General features: G+C 39.1%; 1 protein-coding gene across 4 annotated transcripts in view; it reads right to left on the bottom strand.

The window, feature by feature from the left end:
* SLC4A4 (solute carrier family 4 member 4) overlaps positions 1-13,053 on the bottom strand; it is a 350,524-nt gene that overhangs the window by 108,574 nt on the left and 228,897 nt on the right. For all 4 annotated transcript variants that reach the window (XM_007446103.1, XM_007446102.1, XM_007446105.1 and 1 more), the window contains one exon: positions 5,537-5,694. In XM_007446103.1, coding sequence (XP_007446165.1) covers positions 5,537-5,694 — 158 coding nt within the window. The remainder of the gene's footprint in view (positions 1-5,536; positions 5,695-13,053) is intronic.

Here is a 13,053-nt window from a genome sequence, read left to right as displayed (position 1 = left end):
TAATAATACCTGCCCAACCTATATACCAGAGTTGTGACTTCACAGAGAAAAGCTATCCCACTATGACTTCCATACGTCACTCTGGGGAAAGATGTTGTGGATACTTAGCTGAAGACAAGAAAACTTCGGTAAGATTTTATGGGACCAGGAATGGCTTAGGACTTTTCTTAGTAAAATTTTATTTTTTACTAATTTATTCCTATACACCGCATTTTAAATAAGAAAGGACTGATAGCAAGCACTCTTCAAGGTATTAGGGTCTGTTCCCAAATGCCCTTGAATAGGTAGTTCCTTTTTTCATCATAAAATTCAATCCAAAGAGTGAAGGAAAAAAAAACCAAATTTGAGAATGCAAGAAGGTAAATCTGAAAGTCTGAATACCCATATTTTATACCAGAATAACCATAAAACCATTCAGTATTTATTTGCTTAGAAACCAGTTCTGGAGTGGAGCGGTACACTCGCTTTCAAGTGTTATCACAGTAGAAGAAACAGCAAAAGCAATCAGCAGGTGCGAAAGTCTGTTCAGGTATGAAGGAAGTCATTATTAGAATTGGATTTTAGTTCTTCTAACTAGAACTTTTCTTCCTTTGAAGCTGGACCTAATTTATATACCACTACATACAGTATTATAAAGTGTTTTTTTATGGACAGTACAATGCATTTTTCTGAAGGGGCAGATCACTGATTTGAGTGCAACACCCGAAAAAAATATTTAACCACTACAGTAAAATATAAATCTCATTAAGAAACATCTACAGTGCTGGTCACATGTCCCAACCCTATTTACCTGTCTACCAAGGGCCAGCTGTCAGGCAGGACAATAAGCCCATAGTTTTAGGCAGAAGAAGGCAGATGTGGTGCGGTAAGCGAAAATACATAACACCTGGATGCTTTACTAAATACATTTTTAGATAATGGATTTCCTTTGCTCGTCATTTTCTATTATTTCAGTGTATCTAAATACTAGTGTCTAAGTAATACGTAACATCTAAAACCTTTCCAGAACCACTCTCTACCTCTTCCTACCTCTCCCTAGTATCTCCATCATGATTATTTTACATTTAGAAATACATTATAGAAATGCACATTTATCAACTGGCACATAAATTAATGATCAGGTTGACTAAATGGCAACAAAGCCAAAATAGTGTCTTCTTAGAAAGTGAGGAAGATACTCTCAGTCATTAACAGTCCCCAAATAAAAACTTTGGCAGACAATGGGTAACTAGTCCAAGAACTGATAGAATAATGGATCCTCTAACTTAAATACTATAAGATGAGGGCATACATTTTCTACAAGTTTTTACTCTGCTCTTTACTAAATAGTACCAAAGAATGAAGGGCAGTAATAGACCAGTGGTGACCATAACATTTATTATAGCAATAAACCCAGCATATGAGAGCTATAGTGTTTTACTAACCTAGATACAAAGGTACAATTCCCCTTTACTGGGTAATGTGATTTTTATTTAAAAAAAAATTATATATATATACACATACATATACACACACTCATATATTATTATAAGTATATATATAATATTATATATTGTATATAAAAATTTATTATATTATATATATTATATAATATATATAATTATATATATACTTATATATTTATTTTATATAATATATATATATATATATATATATATACTTTAATGGAAATCATCAAGTGCCAAATAGAAATAAAATATTACGTATCAGTTAAAATTTTCACATTACTCCAGGCAGGAACCATTCAGTAAATCCATCTCCTTAAAATGATATAGAGAGGAAATCTAGACATCTACAAGTAGCAGGAAACATCACCTCAGGTCAAGAATTTCATCTGTAGGAAAGTAGACCCTTAAGAAGCCTCTAATTTGAACTGCGTTGTTGAAATGGGGATGAGAGGTCTGGGAAAACTAACAACACAGAAAAACTCATCAAGTTGAAGTTCCCTCTGCCCGAAACATGTTCTCTCCTCTTTAACCCTCAAAGAAGCAAAAGCTGTTACAACTTTTATGATAGAAGTACCTCTTGCCAAACTCAGCTTTTATAATGTACTGAAAACTTCTTTCATGACTCAAGCTGTTTTTTGTCAAGGGACAGATGTTTTTTTTTAAACAGAAGCTTTCTTTCTTTATTAACAAATTAGAGTAAACATCAAATTTGTGTGGCTGAAAGGGCACAGCTCATGTTGATGGCTTGGGGGAAATAATTTATGTTGCTGAGTTGTTTTTATTCACTCATAACTAGAAACAAGTCATAGTTAGAATTTTTAATAGTGCCTGGTTGTCTCGAGAATCTTCATGGGGCCTTTCTACTCTTATGCGCTCGCTTTTCCATGCAACTAATTGTGCCTGGGGAGGATGTCTCTAGCATTCTCCACAACAAAAATCAGTACCAGATGATCTGTGTCCAGAACCACTGGGCTATACTCACATTCACAAAATAATTATAGGCAGAAACAGAGCATAATATCAGAAAAAGAGCCAGCCTTCCTAAACCACTCAATCTTTTCAGAGAGGATGTGCACCCCCATCCTTCCTGACATATCACAGCTATTTCTAAAATAAACTCAGTATGTATCAGTCCTTTACTCCCTTCTTTCAAAACAACAGTGAATCAAATAACCCAGTGCTCATATTTAGTGGCTTTGGAAAATGTGGCTAAACTGTACCTTCCACAATAAATTCATGAGGACCGCAAGCCCACCGTAACCAACCATATTACAGTGAGCAACTGGAAGATGGTCACACGAGACAGAACTGAACTAGCAGGACCTCCATCCCAATTCCTCTAACACAATTTTTTATAGTTTTGACAATTAGGCACAAACAACTGCTTTTAGGCAGATTGCTATTTATAACATAAAATATATATTAACTTACAGTGATATAAAGGGGTAATAAGCATTCTAATTTTTTAGAGGGCTAGAGCTCCCTGAATAACTATTTGCCTTAGATGTGAAAATCAAGGTCAGAAAAGGACAAACTGATCAGGAACTTTGATTATTCTTCATGGGAAAACGCTCAAGTATTTTATTCCAATCCATTCTGGATATCTCCTTAGATTTTCCCTAAAAGCCTGGCCTCGGAGTCAGAAGTCTGCACTGGTAGTGAATCGTCCCTGTGCCTCCACCTCTCAACTATAAAATGGGAATTATGTTCATCCCCATGTGGCCCCTATATATGACTGAGTGGCAGCCTCTATGGACAGATGTAAGATGATAGCAAGCAAAGTATCTGCAAGATGCTAAGAAAATCATAAACGTATCCTACCAAGTCACCAGAGATCAAAGGACAGAGTTTATTTGCTTTCACATGTACGGCAAGAAGGGCCCCTACGTGGAGAACATCCATTCAGTTGGTAGGAGTCCAGCTGCAAGCAGAAAGCTAAAATAGATCAAGCCAAGAGCAGAGGAGATAGAGAAACTTGTGGACTCTACACAAAAGGAGCAGCTACCACTACATTTCCTAAAAGATGCACAGTAGTAATGCTGTTTATGATAAATAGTAATAATAATAATAATAAGCAAAAGAGCCTAACATTCCTCCACCTTCAAAAGGAAAAATGACCGCTGTTACAAGTTGTGCACAGAAACAGACTTCTCGGGTCTGCCTGCAGGACAACAGGGTGGCATGCATGTTAAAGCACATGGCTGACTGCAGAGGCATCCTTCACAATGACTACCACACTCCTTGTAGGATTTCCTTTATTGGATTTCACAGGATGCAGCCATTGTAAATGGCCCCATATTACTCATACACAAAAAAGCTAATGAGACTCCCTACTCAGTGATTACAGCTTGCCCTGGTTCGGAGGACAGCAAATGGATAAGACTACTTCCTGGAAAAATGTTAACATGCTAGGATATATTATTCAGATTATTGCCCTGAAACAGCTTTACGACATTATTGAATTACATTCCCTTGAATTGCCTGGGCTCCTTTTTTCTATTCAAATGATGCTGGATTGTACCCTTAGACTAGTACCACCCTCCAGTACAGAAGAAAATGAACCAGACAGGAACAGAAGATTAGAGGGACACAAAAATAGTCAAGACTTGCTACTCAATGAACTTGCATTATTGTTAAACAAAAAGCCTTTAAAAATATTTTTTATTTGTAGCTTCCAGAGAAAAATAATAATAAAAATGAAAAAGCAAGAGAAATTTAACACTTCTGGGCACACTTTTTTTTCTTCCAAGCTCCAGTAAAGTTAGTCCAAAGAGACAAAAATAAAACCATAGGGACACACAAGCTGGACTTCGGCCATGATCTGAGTCAGCTAGCTGTTCGCCAGGTGATTGCTCAGATAGAACTGCAAGGCTCTGCTGGAATGTTTTCAAGCAAAAAGCTAAGTTACAGAAAACACAAATCATGATAATCCCATTAATTGAATATGATCATCGCCTTTCCTCTGCCATTTGTCCAATGACTGCTTATATTATTCCTATATTGTAATATGACAAACATTATTCCTATTTTAAGTGTCTAAGAAATACAAAAATGGAGTAAAAATGCCTGTATGATAAGAATGGCCTGTAATCTATAAATTGGGAGGCCATAGGAAATGTTCTCCTAATTTGCCTCCTAAGTTGGCTCAGAACAAACCTTGACCCCCTTGTCTTGTTGGTTGATCACACTCAGATCATCTGAGGTCACTAAGCATTCACAGCCCTTCCTGCTCACGTGGGAAACCCAAAGAAAAGTCCCCTGGGACCCACAAAAGGCACCCTCCCCCCAAAAGAGGTCCTATTTATATGATAATTTTCTAAGGTCAACCTGAAGATTATAAACTTCTCTTTAAACTCTTCTTAAGCACAGGTTTAAGTGAAGCATTAACTTCTATTGACCCACTGCACTTCGGAAGTCAAGCTTCCTAACTCCTCTACTGGGCTCAGTCACAGAAGGAAATAAAAGAGGATGACTTCTAAAGTATTGAGCAGGGTAATGAGTACATGATTGTAATAACAGTAACATGCTTCCTCTTAAAACTTTATGAGTCATAACACATAACAGTAAAGTGTGCAAATGATTTTTACATATGTGTATATATATATAATATACATATAGACACGTCTATATATGTACATATAGACGTGTCTATATATATAATGTGCATATGCATGTATGTATGTACCCACTACCAATTTTCTAATAAAACAGAGAGCAAATGAAAGCAACTCCGACCTTTGAATCATTCACCATCTATATGATCTTAGAGAAGTTACTTAAACTTTCAAACTCAGTTTCTTCATCTACAAATTCCACATACCTATAATCATTATGAGGATTAAACAGACTAATCCATAAGAAACTGTTCTGTAGCCCAATGAATTATTATAATTGTTATTATTATTACTACTGTACAAGTGCCAAGTAATCTGATAGCGTGAAAATCCGACTGAACCATTATTTCGGGTTAAACCTTTCCAATATGTTTGCTTTGGACGTACCCTCATCCTCTTGGTTCTCTAGCCTGAGGGAGAGGAGCTGTCCCTATCACTACATTGTGGACCCCAGCGGGTCATGGAGCAGCTTACCTTGTGGGCACAGGGACCTCAGTCAGGGCACCCAGCATGACGGCCTGCTGCAGCCGAACAAAGGCAATGAAAGGAGAATCTAAGAAGTTGACCTCGCCAACAAGCACGTTGGAGGCTTCGGCATCACGTGGCAGTTTTTTCATGAACTTATTCTTCAGCTGCACGGGAAGAGCCAAGAAAACACAACTTATTTCCAGAGAAGGGAACTCAAAGAATTTCCTTTATATGAGTCTACACGCAACAGGCAAGCCCCGGCTAGCTATTCTTCTATTATGTTTAACCATTCTATCATAATAAACATTTCTCTGTACTTTGAATTCAAAAACATTGAGAGTATAGTCACATGGTTTACATGAGGGTATAGTCACATGGTTTACATTGTTTTAACAATATTTACATATATATCAATTCATTTACTTATTCATTCAATAAATGAGCTGAGAGTCTCCTATGGGCCAGGAACTGATCTAAGCCTTAGGGATAAGGGATGCGTCAACTAATTACATGTCCTCCTTGAGCTCATATTCCAGCAGGGGAGAAGTAAAATATGACTTAAAGTAGTGCTAAGTGCTGAGAAGGAAAAATAAAACACGTAAGGGGGTACTGCTTTAGGCAGGGAGGTCAGGGAAGGCCTCTGAAGAAATACATTTGACACTGGAGTGAGGGGACAAGCCAAGCCAAGATCTGGGCAAAGAACACTGCAGGCAAAGAGAGCAGCAAGCGCAAAGCCTCTGAGACAGGCAAGAGCTTGGCAGTTAGGGGAACAGTAAGTAGGTAAGTGTGGTGGGAGCTGCAGGAGAAAAGGAGAGGAAAGGGCAGCAAATGAAGTTGCAGAGGTTAGGGGGGACCAGGTGGTAAAGGAAATGAAGGCCACAGAAAGAAGTTTTGGATGTCTTAGACGGAACGTACCTACTAAAAGTCCAAGTGGAAACGTGGAGCAGAAAAACATCAATTCAGGAGATACCACCATGTAAGCAGTATTTAAGACCATGGGATAGGATGACACAAGCTCGGGTGTGAGTGTACAGAAGAGGGAGAAGTCTAAACCCCGGGCTACTCTACCTTTTATAGGAACGGGAGGGGATATCAGCAGAAGACATTGAAAAAGAGCAGCCAGTGAGGTAGGGAGAGAACCAGGACTTCATCAACTGTCCGGTGAAGAAAGGGCTCAAAAAGGAAAGGGTATCAGCTGCTGAGCCAAAGCCTGCTGGAAGTTCAAATAAGATGAGAACTAAGAAGGAACCAATGAATCTGGCAAGGTGGAAGGGCTGGGTGATCCTGACAAGAGCTGTTACAGTGGACACCAGGCTACCCAGTAAAGAATGAGAGGTGAAGAAGTAGAGACAGGGAGTGGAGAGAATTATTTTGCGAAATGTTGCTGCCAAGAAAAGCCAAGAATTAAGGAGGTAGGTGAAGGAAGGCATAAAACAGGGGATTTTTTAAACGGGAAATATGATAACACTTTGGAGTGTGCATGAGGATGATCTAGTAGAGACAGATTATTGCTCTAGGAGAGAGGGGATAAATGCAAAAGCAGCTCAAGCAACCGTGAACTACTGAGATGATGAGATGATGTCCACACACAGGTAGAGGGATTAACTTCAGGTGGAACACAGAGAGCTCATCAATCTCAGCTCGGGAAGGCAGGGTACAGATGGGGGTGATCTGGCAAGTTTGTGGGGTGAAGATGAGGGCTTCTGAGGACTTACATTTTTGCAGTGAAATATGAGTGATCTGATGGTGAGGAGGAGGTGGGATGTACATGAGAGCTTGAGGAGAAAGGTAAAGGGGTAAAGTGGTTTTCTTGGAGAGTAAACGTTGCTTAACAGTCACTTTGAAAAGTTATCTTGTAGCTGTTATTCGTTCCTTTCCCCTCCTCCCCAGCTCCCACTTAGAGTAGGATTGTTCAAGCACCCTTCATTGAGTGGGAAACACCTCCCCAAAGCTCAAGGAGAACATCTCAACAATCATAAAAGGATGGAGGTAAGAATTTTGCAGAACCTTATGAAACACACAGACTTCTAGGATACACTTATCATCAATATGAATGTCTCTCCCCTCAAGTCAAAAAGTTAACAGTGAACTTTTTTTGCCATGGATTATTGCTGATATGGAAAGTGGGAGACATGGTCCAATTTTCCCCAATAATGAAAAATTATAGTAACATTTAATTTTCAATTTCCATTTAAAGAGGGAAAATAAGTGCCATGACAGTTAATTCCCCCAAACTATCACCCTCAGTAGCATTTTTATGAGATTCTTTCATTTGGTAATTCATGCAAGAAGAAAGCTGTGAGTCAAAAAAAAAAAAAAAAAAAAAAGTTGGGGTTAATAATTTAGTGGAAACGAAAAAGAAAAATAAAGCAAAGGCAAGATATATATTTTTAGATGTCAGAAACATGACTACTTCTAGCAGTAAAAGACGTTTCCAAAGTTTACACCGAGGGAAAAAAAAAAAAAAAAAAAAAAAGTTGGGGTTAATAATTTAGTGGAAACGAAAAAGAAAAATAAAGCAAAGGCAAGATATATATTTTTAGATGTCAGAAACATGACTACTTCTAGCAGTAAAAGACGTTTCCAAAGTTTACACCATTAATCCTTCAAAAAATACTAATATTTCAAAAAAATCTGTTTACGTTCTACAGATATGAAAAGAGCAGCCACGGGAATGGTCTAAAAACATCAAATTGCCAGAATTGTTATTATAGCCTAAGAAAGTTACAGTAATGAATTGTTCTCTGTAACACAGAGTAGAGTGTGGGGTACAGTCAAGTGACACAAACGCATGACAAACTATCACTGCAAGAGTCACCTTCTTCCACCTCTTTCCAGAGAGAGCTCCCATTACCAACACAGTACAAGAAGCTCTATAATAATCCAATTCTCTCCAACACTCTTTGCTCTAGTTAGGCAAGCAATCTGATCATAATCTCCTTCTGTTTTATGTACTTAGACTCCCATACTTAGGATCAAAAACTGTCCTTTCCTCATTTCTACCTTTTCTAAACTTCAGAACTCAGAACAAGCCTTTCTACTACCTCAGTGCTCCTCCTTGGGAATTCCAGAAGCATTCATTTCTGAATCACACGTTTGCCGAAGGTGAAGTCTTTCTCCCCAGCTTCCGGAGGGTTAGGACAGTTTATTCCCCGTGGTACTAAACACTTACTTTGCACATAATTCAGCTGTAATAAATATTTTGAATGGCAGCAATGAATTCTGTAGCACTAAAAATCAGACCACAAGACCATCGAATGCCCAGGAAAGTTAGAGAGGTTTTAGAGGCTCATTCTAGACCATACTAACTATGTCTGGATCTTCTATCACTAAGCAACTACCTGACCCACAACACACAGAGAATATTCCACAGTCAACTATTTTCTTCCACAAAACGCTTTACTAGGACTATGGTACCTTTACTGAGATGACTGTACCATCTTGGAAAATTAGAAGTATATTTTTACAGCTAAAGGAACTGTATTCTATGTGTTCTGAAGAGAAGTAGTTATAAAGATATGTTCCTTTAGATCAGCATACCTCAAACTGTGTTTGTGGAATACTAGTGTTCTTGGACAAACTAACAGCTATTCTAAAATAGCAACGTGTGGCACCTGAGGCGCCCCAGAACTTAGTCCTTTGATGGCTCTTTTCTTTCTACACACACTCCCTGGGTGATCTCAATCAAGTCCCATGCCTTTAAATACCATCTACATACTGATGACTCACAAATTTATATCTTCAGCCAGGACCTCTTCCCTGAACTCCAGTCCTATAACATCGCTACTTGGATGTCTAATAAGCATCGCAAAGTTCACAAATCCAAAACTGAGCCCCCTAAGAGTCCCCTCAAACTAGCTCTTCCTGGAGTCTTCCTCATCTGGTTAATGGCAGCTCCATTCTTCCACTCCTCAGGCCCAAACCTTGCTGTCATCCCACATCCCCTCCTCTCACACCCCGTGTCCATCTTATCAGCAAATCCTGTTGGATTTATATTCAACGTATATCCAGAATCCAACCATTTCTCACCACCTTCACTGCCACCACCCTGGTCCACATTATGAGCATCTCTCTCCTGGGTTATGGCATTGGTCTCCCGGCTGGATTATCTGCCTCTGCCCTTGCCCCCCAGTCTGTTCTCCAAAGCAGCCAGAGCAATCAAATCAGGAGTCAGATAAAACCCTCTGTTGGCCCCATTTCACTGAGAGGCAAGACAATATCTTTATGACAAGCTGCAACCCCAGCATCATCTGGCTCCCCGTCAGTTCCCTGACCTCCTTTCCTACTGTCTTTTCCCAGTCTTCTCCTGACCCCCCACTCTAGCCTCCAAGTCCTCCCTAAAACTCGCCAGGCACACTCTTACCTCAGGGCCTTTACACCTGCTGTTGCCTCTGAATGGAATGTCTGCATGGCTTCCTCCCTCATTTCCTTCAGATCTTTACTTAGGTCACTTTCTCATCAGTCATAATTTCCCGGGCCACATTAGTTAAAATTTCAACCTCCTTCTCCCCACAGATTCTTCTTACTCCTCCTTCCTGCCTCATTTTTTAGTTCTTTGTATTTATTATAGTCAAGCATGTTGCATGTTTTACTTATCTTCTTTATTATCTCCCCACTAGACTACCCACTAGAATGTAAGCTCCCTAACAGTAGGAATATACATTTCTTTTGTTCAGTGTTGTATCCCTAATGCCTAGGAGAAAAGCTGAATAAATATTTGTTGAATGAATGAATGATGGTTATTATTTCTGCTCTTCACGATAAGCTTTTCTAATGCTTCTTTTAAAGTAGTAGGTTCTGGGCATCCCACCACTAGCCAGGCCATCTAAGTGGACAAGAGGCCTAGATATGGCCTATCTTAGTAAACAGTGACTGGTAACAGTGTTACCATTCACACAGGGACCAAAATATTTTGGAAAATTAATACTCAAATGTGCAAAAACCAATATTTCCCTTTCACCTGAGGTTGTTCCCCTCTTTGTTGAAAGGGCCTGTCACAGTACTGTCCACACTAGGAGAGAATGAGGTCAACACCCAAAATGAAACACACAAAATCATGAGAGAAAAATGGATGAAAAGTGACTGCTGAGTCCCCAGCCCAGGCCCTGAGGTCCTGCAGCTTCTCCATTCTGTGAACTCATCAAGAATTCTTACTAGTTATATAAGCCAGAAAATTCCATTTAGGGCTTATATTAATTTGAGGTGATTTCTGTCTACTGAAGTCCAGACCCTTCAAAAAAGTTCATTCGTTAAATAAATTTGTGGAGTACCATGTTAAATAGAATTAAATAAGTTTCTATACTATATACTCTCTTAGAGTTTTGAATATGCCTATATGCCTAGGAATGCTTTATCTCCCACTAGGAGATAAATAAGGCACATTTTGATATGAAAACAGATTTTAAAATGCTGTTTGAGGCAGAAATTTTCTCATCTTCCATTTAATCCTACTCTCAGCTCCATTTAATTCTCTTCAAATTTAATGGGTGCCTCCAATGTTCAAGGCCTGATAGTGGGCACTGCAGAGAACAGACAGACCCTACTCTCCTGAAGTTTATAGTCCAATAAAGAGAAGCGACTATAGAAATAGCTCTAATGAAAGAAGAAACATGAAGCAATACGAAAGGTATATTGTTCAACGGAGGTCACAAAACATAGCAATCACACCCGGCAACAGAGTTCAAGGAAGGCTCTTCTCTGGATCAAGGTTTAAAGATCCCTCTCATAAAGGTGGGCTCATCAAATACTGATTCATACGGGTTCTCTTTTTCAAGTACTTCAATAATATTTGATAAAGGAAGAACTAATGACTGAAGTATAAAACCATTTCTGGGCTTACACAATAAAATGCGAACAATAATAAAGTACTAACAAAAAAACCTGTCAGGGCTTCCCTGGTGGCGCAGTGGTTGAGGGTCTGCCTGCTGATGCAGGGGACACGGGTTCGTGCCCCAGTCTGGAAAGATCCCACATGCCGTGGAGCGGCTGGGCCTGTGAGCCGTGGCCGCTGAGCCTGTGTGTCCAGAGCCTGTGCTCCGCAGCAGGAGAGGCCACAACAGTGAGAGGCCCGCGTACCGCAAAAAACAAAAAAACAAAAAAACCTGTCAACATTACACAGAATGGTGTAGAATAACCATTCTTTTATTGGCTATAAAAGATAAAAGATAATGAAAAGATAATGAAAGATAATGAAAATAAGAACAGACGTTAAGGCTTTCAAATCAGGTTGAAGATCACCCAATAAATTCATCTGGATTGAATTCCAATGATAAAGTTTGACATCCTTTTCTTATGAATCATTAGCTGATTCTCCAAGGGATACCCAGCCTGCATGTTATGCAGGGCCAACTACGAGAACACACACAGTGGAAAAAAATTCCTTTAGCCAAACTTGATTCCAAAGAAATGGATTTCAAAGGGCTGCCATGTGGAGGTACAATTGGTAAAAAGATACTTTGGCTAGCTCAGCGATTTGGGGACACTTTTTTGTCGTTACCAGGTAACATCACCAACTCTGTGAATCCAGGGATGTATATTTCAGGTTCCTTTTATATTAGCCTGTATTCTTTCTTCCAAAGTAAGGTCTTGCTACAATTACTCAGAAGTATACGGCTTGCCCTCTGCCATAAATATTTACTCTTAGAATTTCTTAACCTTCCTTACTTTCTGAGCAGCTTTCTAACAACCCAGTGATCAGAGTACTAGCATACCAAGAAACTAGAAATTATGAAGGGATAAAGCAGAACAAGTAGACTGATTATAACAGAGACAGCTTACTTGGGATGACCACCCATGTGATGACGGGAACGTTACTCATACACAAGCAATATGCATCACATATAGCTAATTGAAAAAAAATCAATCTTCCATATTCCACTCAGGTCTTAGATTCTCGTGCCCTTTCCTATGAAAACAGTTTGTATTACAATTTTAGGTTTTCTATATGGGACCTGTCACAATGTAACTGTAATCAATCTTGATTGACTGGGATACCATTATGGCGTCCTCGCCTTCTTGCCATCATCCTCAGACCTGCAGCATCACCTGGTAAGTAGGTCCAGGCTATCATATTATTCCTCAGTCACTAGGCAAGTACCTAAACCCTACCTCTTTTTCTTTGCCATTATTAGCACATGTTAAAATAAGTGTAATCAAGTGTCATTTATAACCAGGAGCACTCACAATTTGTCATTTGAGTCTGATTTATTAGAACAGCCTATAGGCTGTTCAATGCTCTTACAACAAGTGTTGTTTTAAAAACCATTTAAATTTGAGTACACTTTTTCATTATTTTTCCAAAGCTTACATCTACCCCCATTCCATACATTCTCTTTTCCTCTCCAGAAGACTGATTTTAATCTTCTAATCTGTGCTTATTCTCAATTCACCCTGCCTAATGCCTCATGTCAACAGGCTGACAACCACCTGCTTTCCTGAGCAAAGAGCTTATTCCCGGCTTCCTTATTGGTGTTCTTTTCTCTCTTATTTTCTTCTTCTTAGCTTATTTTCTCTTTTTCCTGCTG

Source organism: Lipotes vexillifer, unplaced genomic scaffold (assembly GCF_000442215.2).
Source record: "Lipotes vexillifer unplaced genomic scaffold, Lipotes_vexillifer_v1.1 scaffold933, whole genome shotgun sequence".
Classification (NCBI taxonomy): domain Eukaryota; kingdom Metazoa; phylum Chordata; class Mammalia; order Artiodactyla; family Lipotidae; genus Lipotes; species Lipotes vexillifer.
The sequence above is the reverse complement of the archived record's forward strand: the minus strand, read 5'-3'. Positions and strand labels throughout refer to the sequence as shown.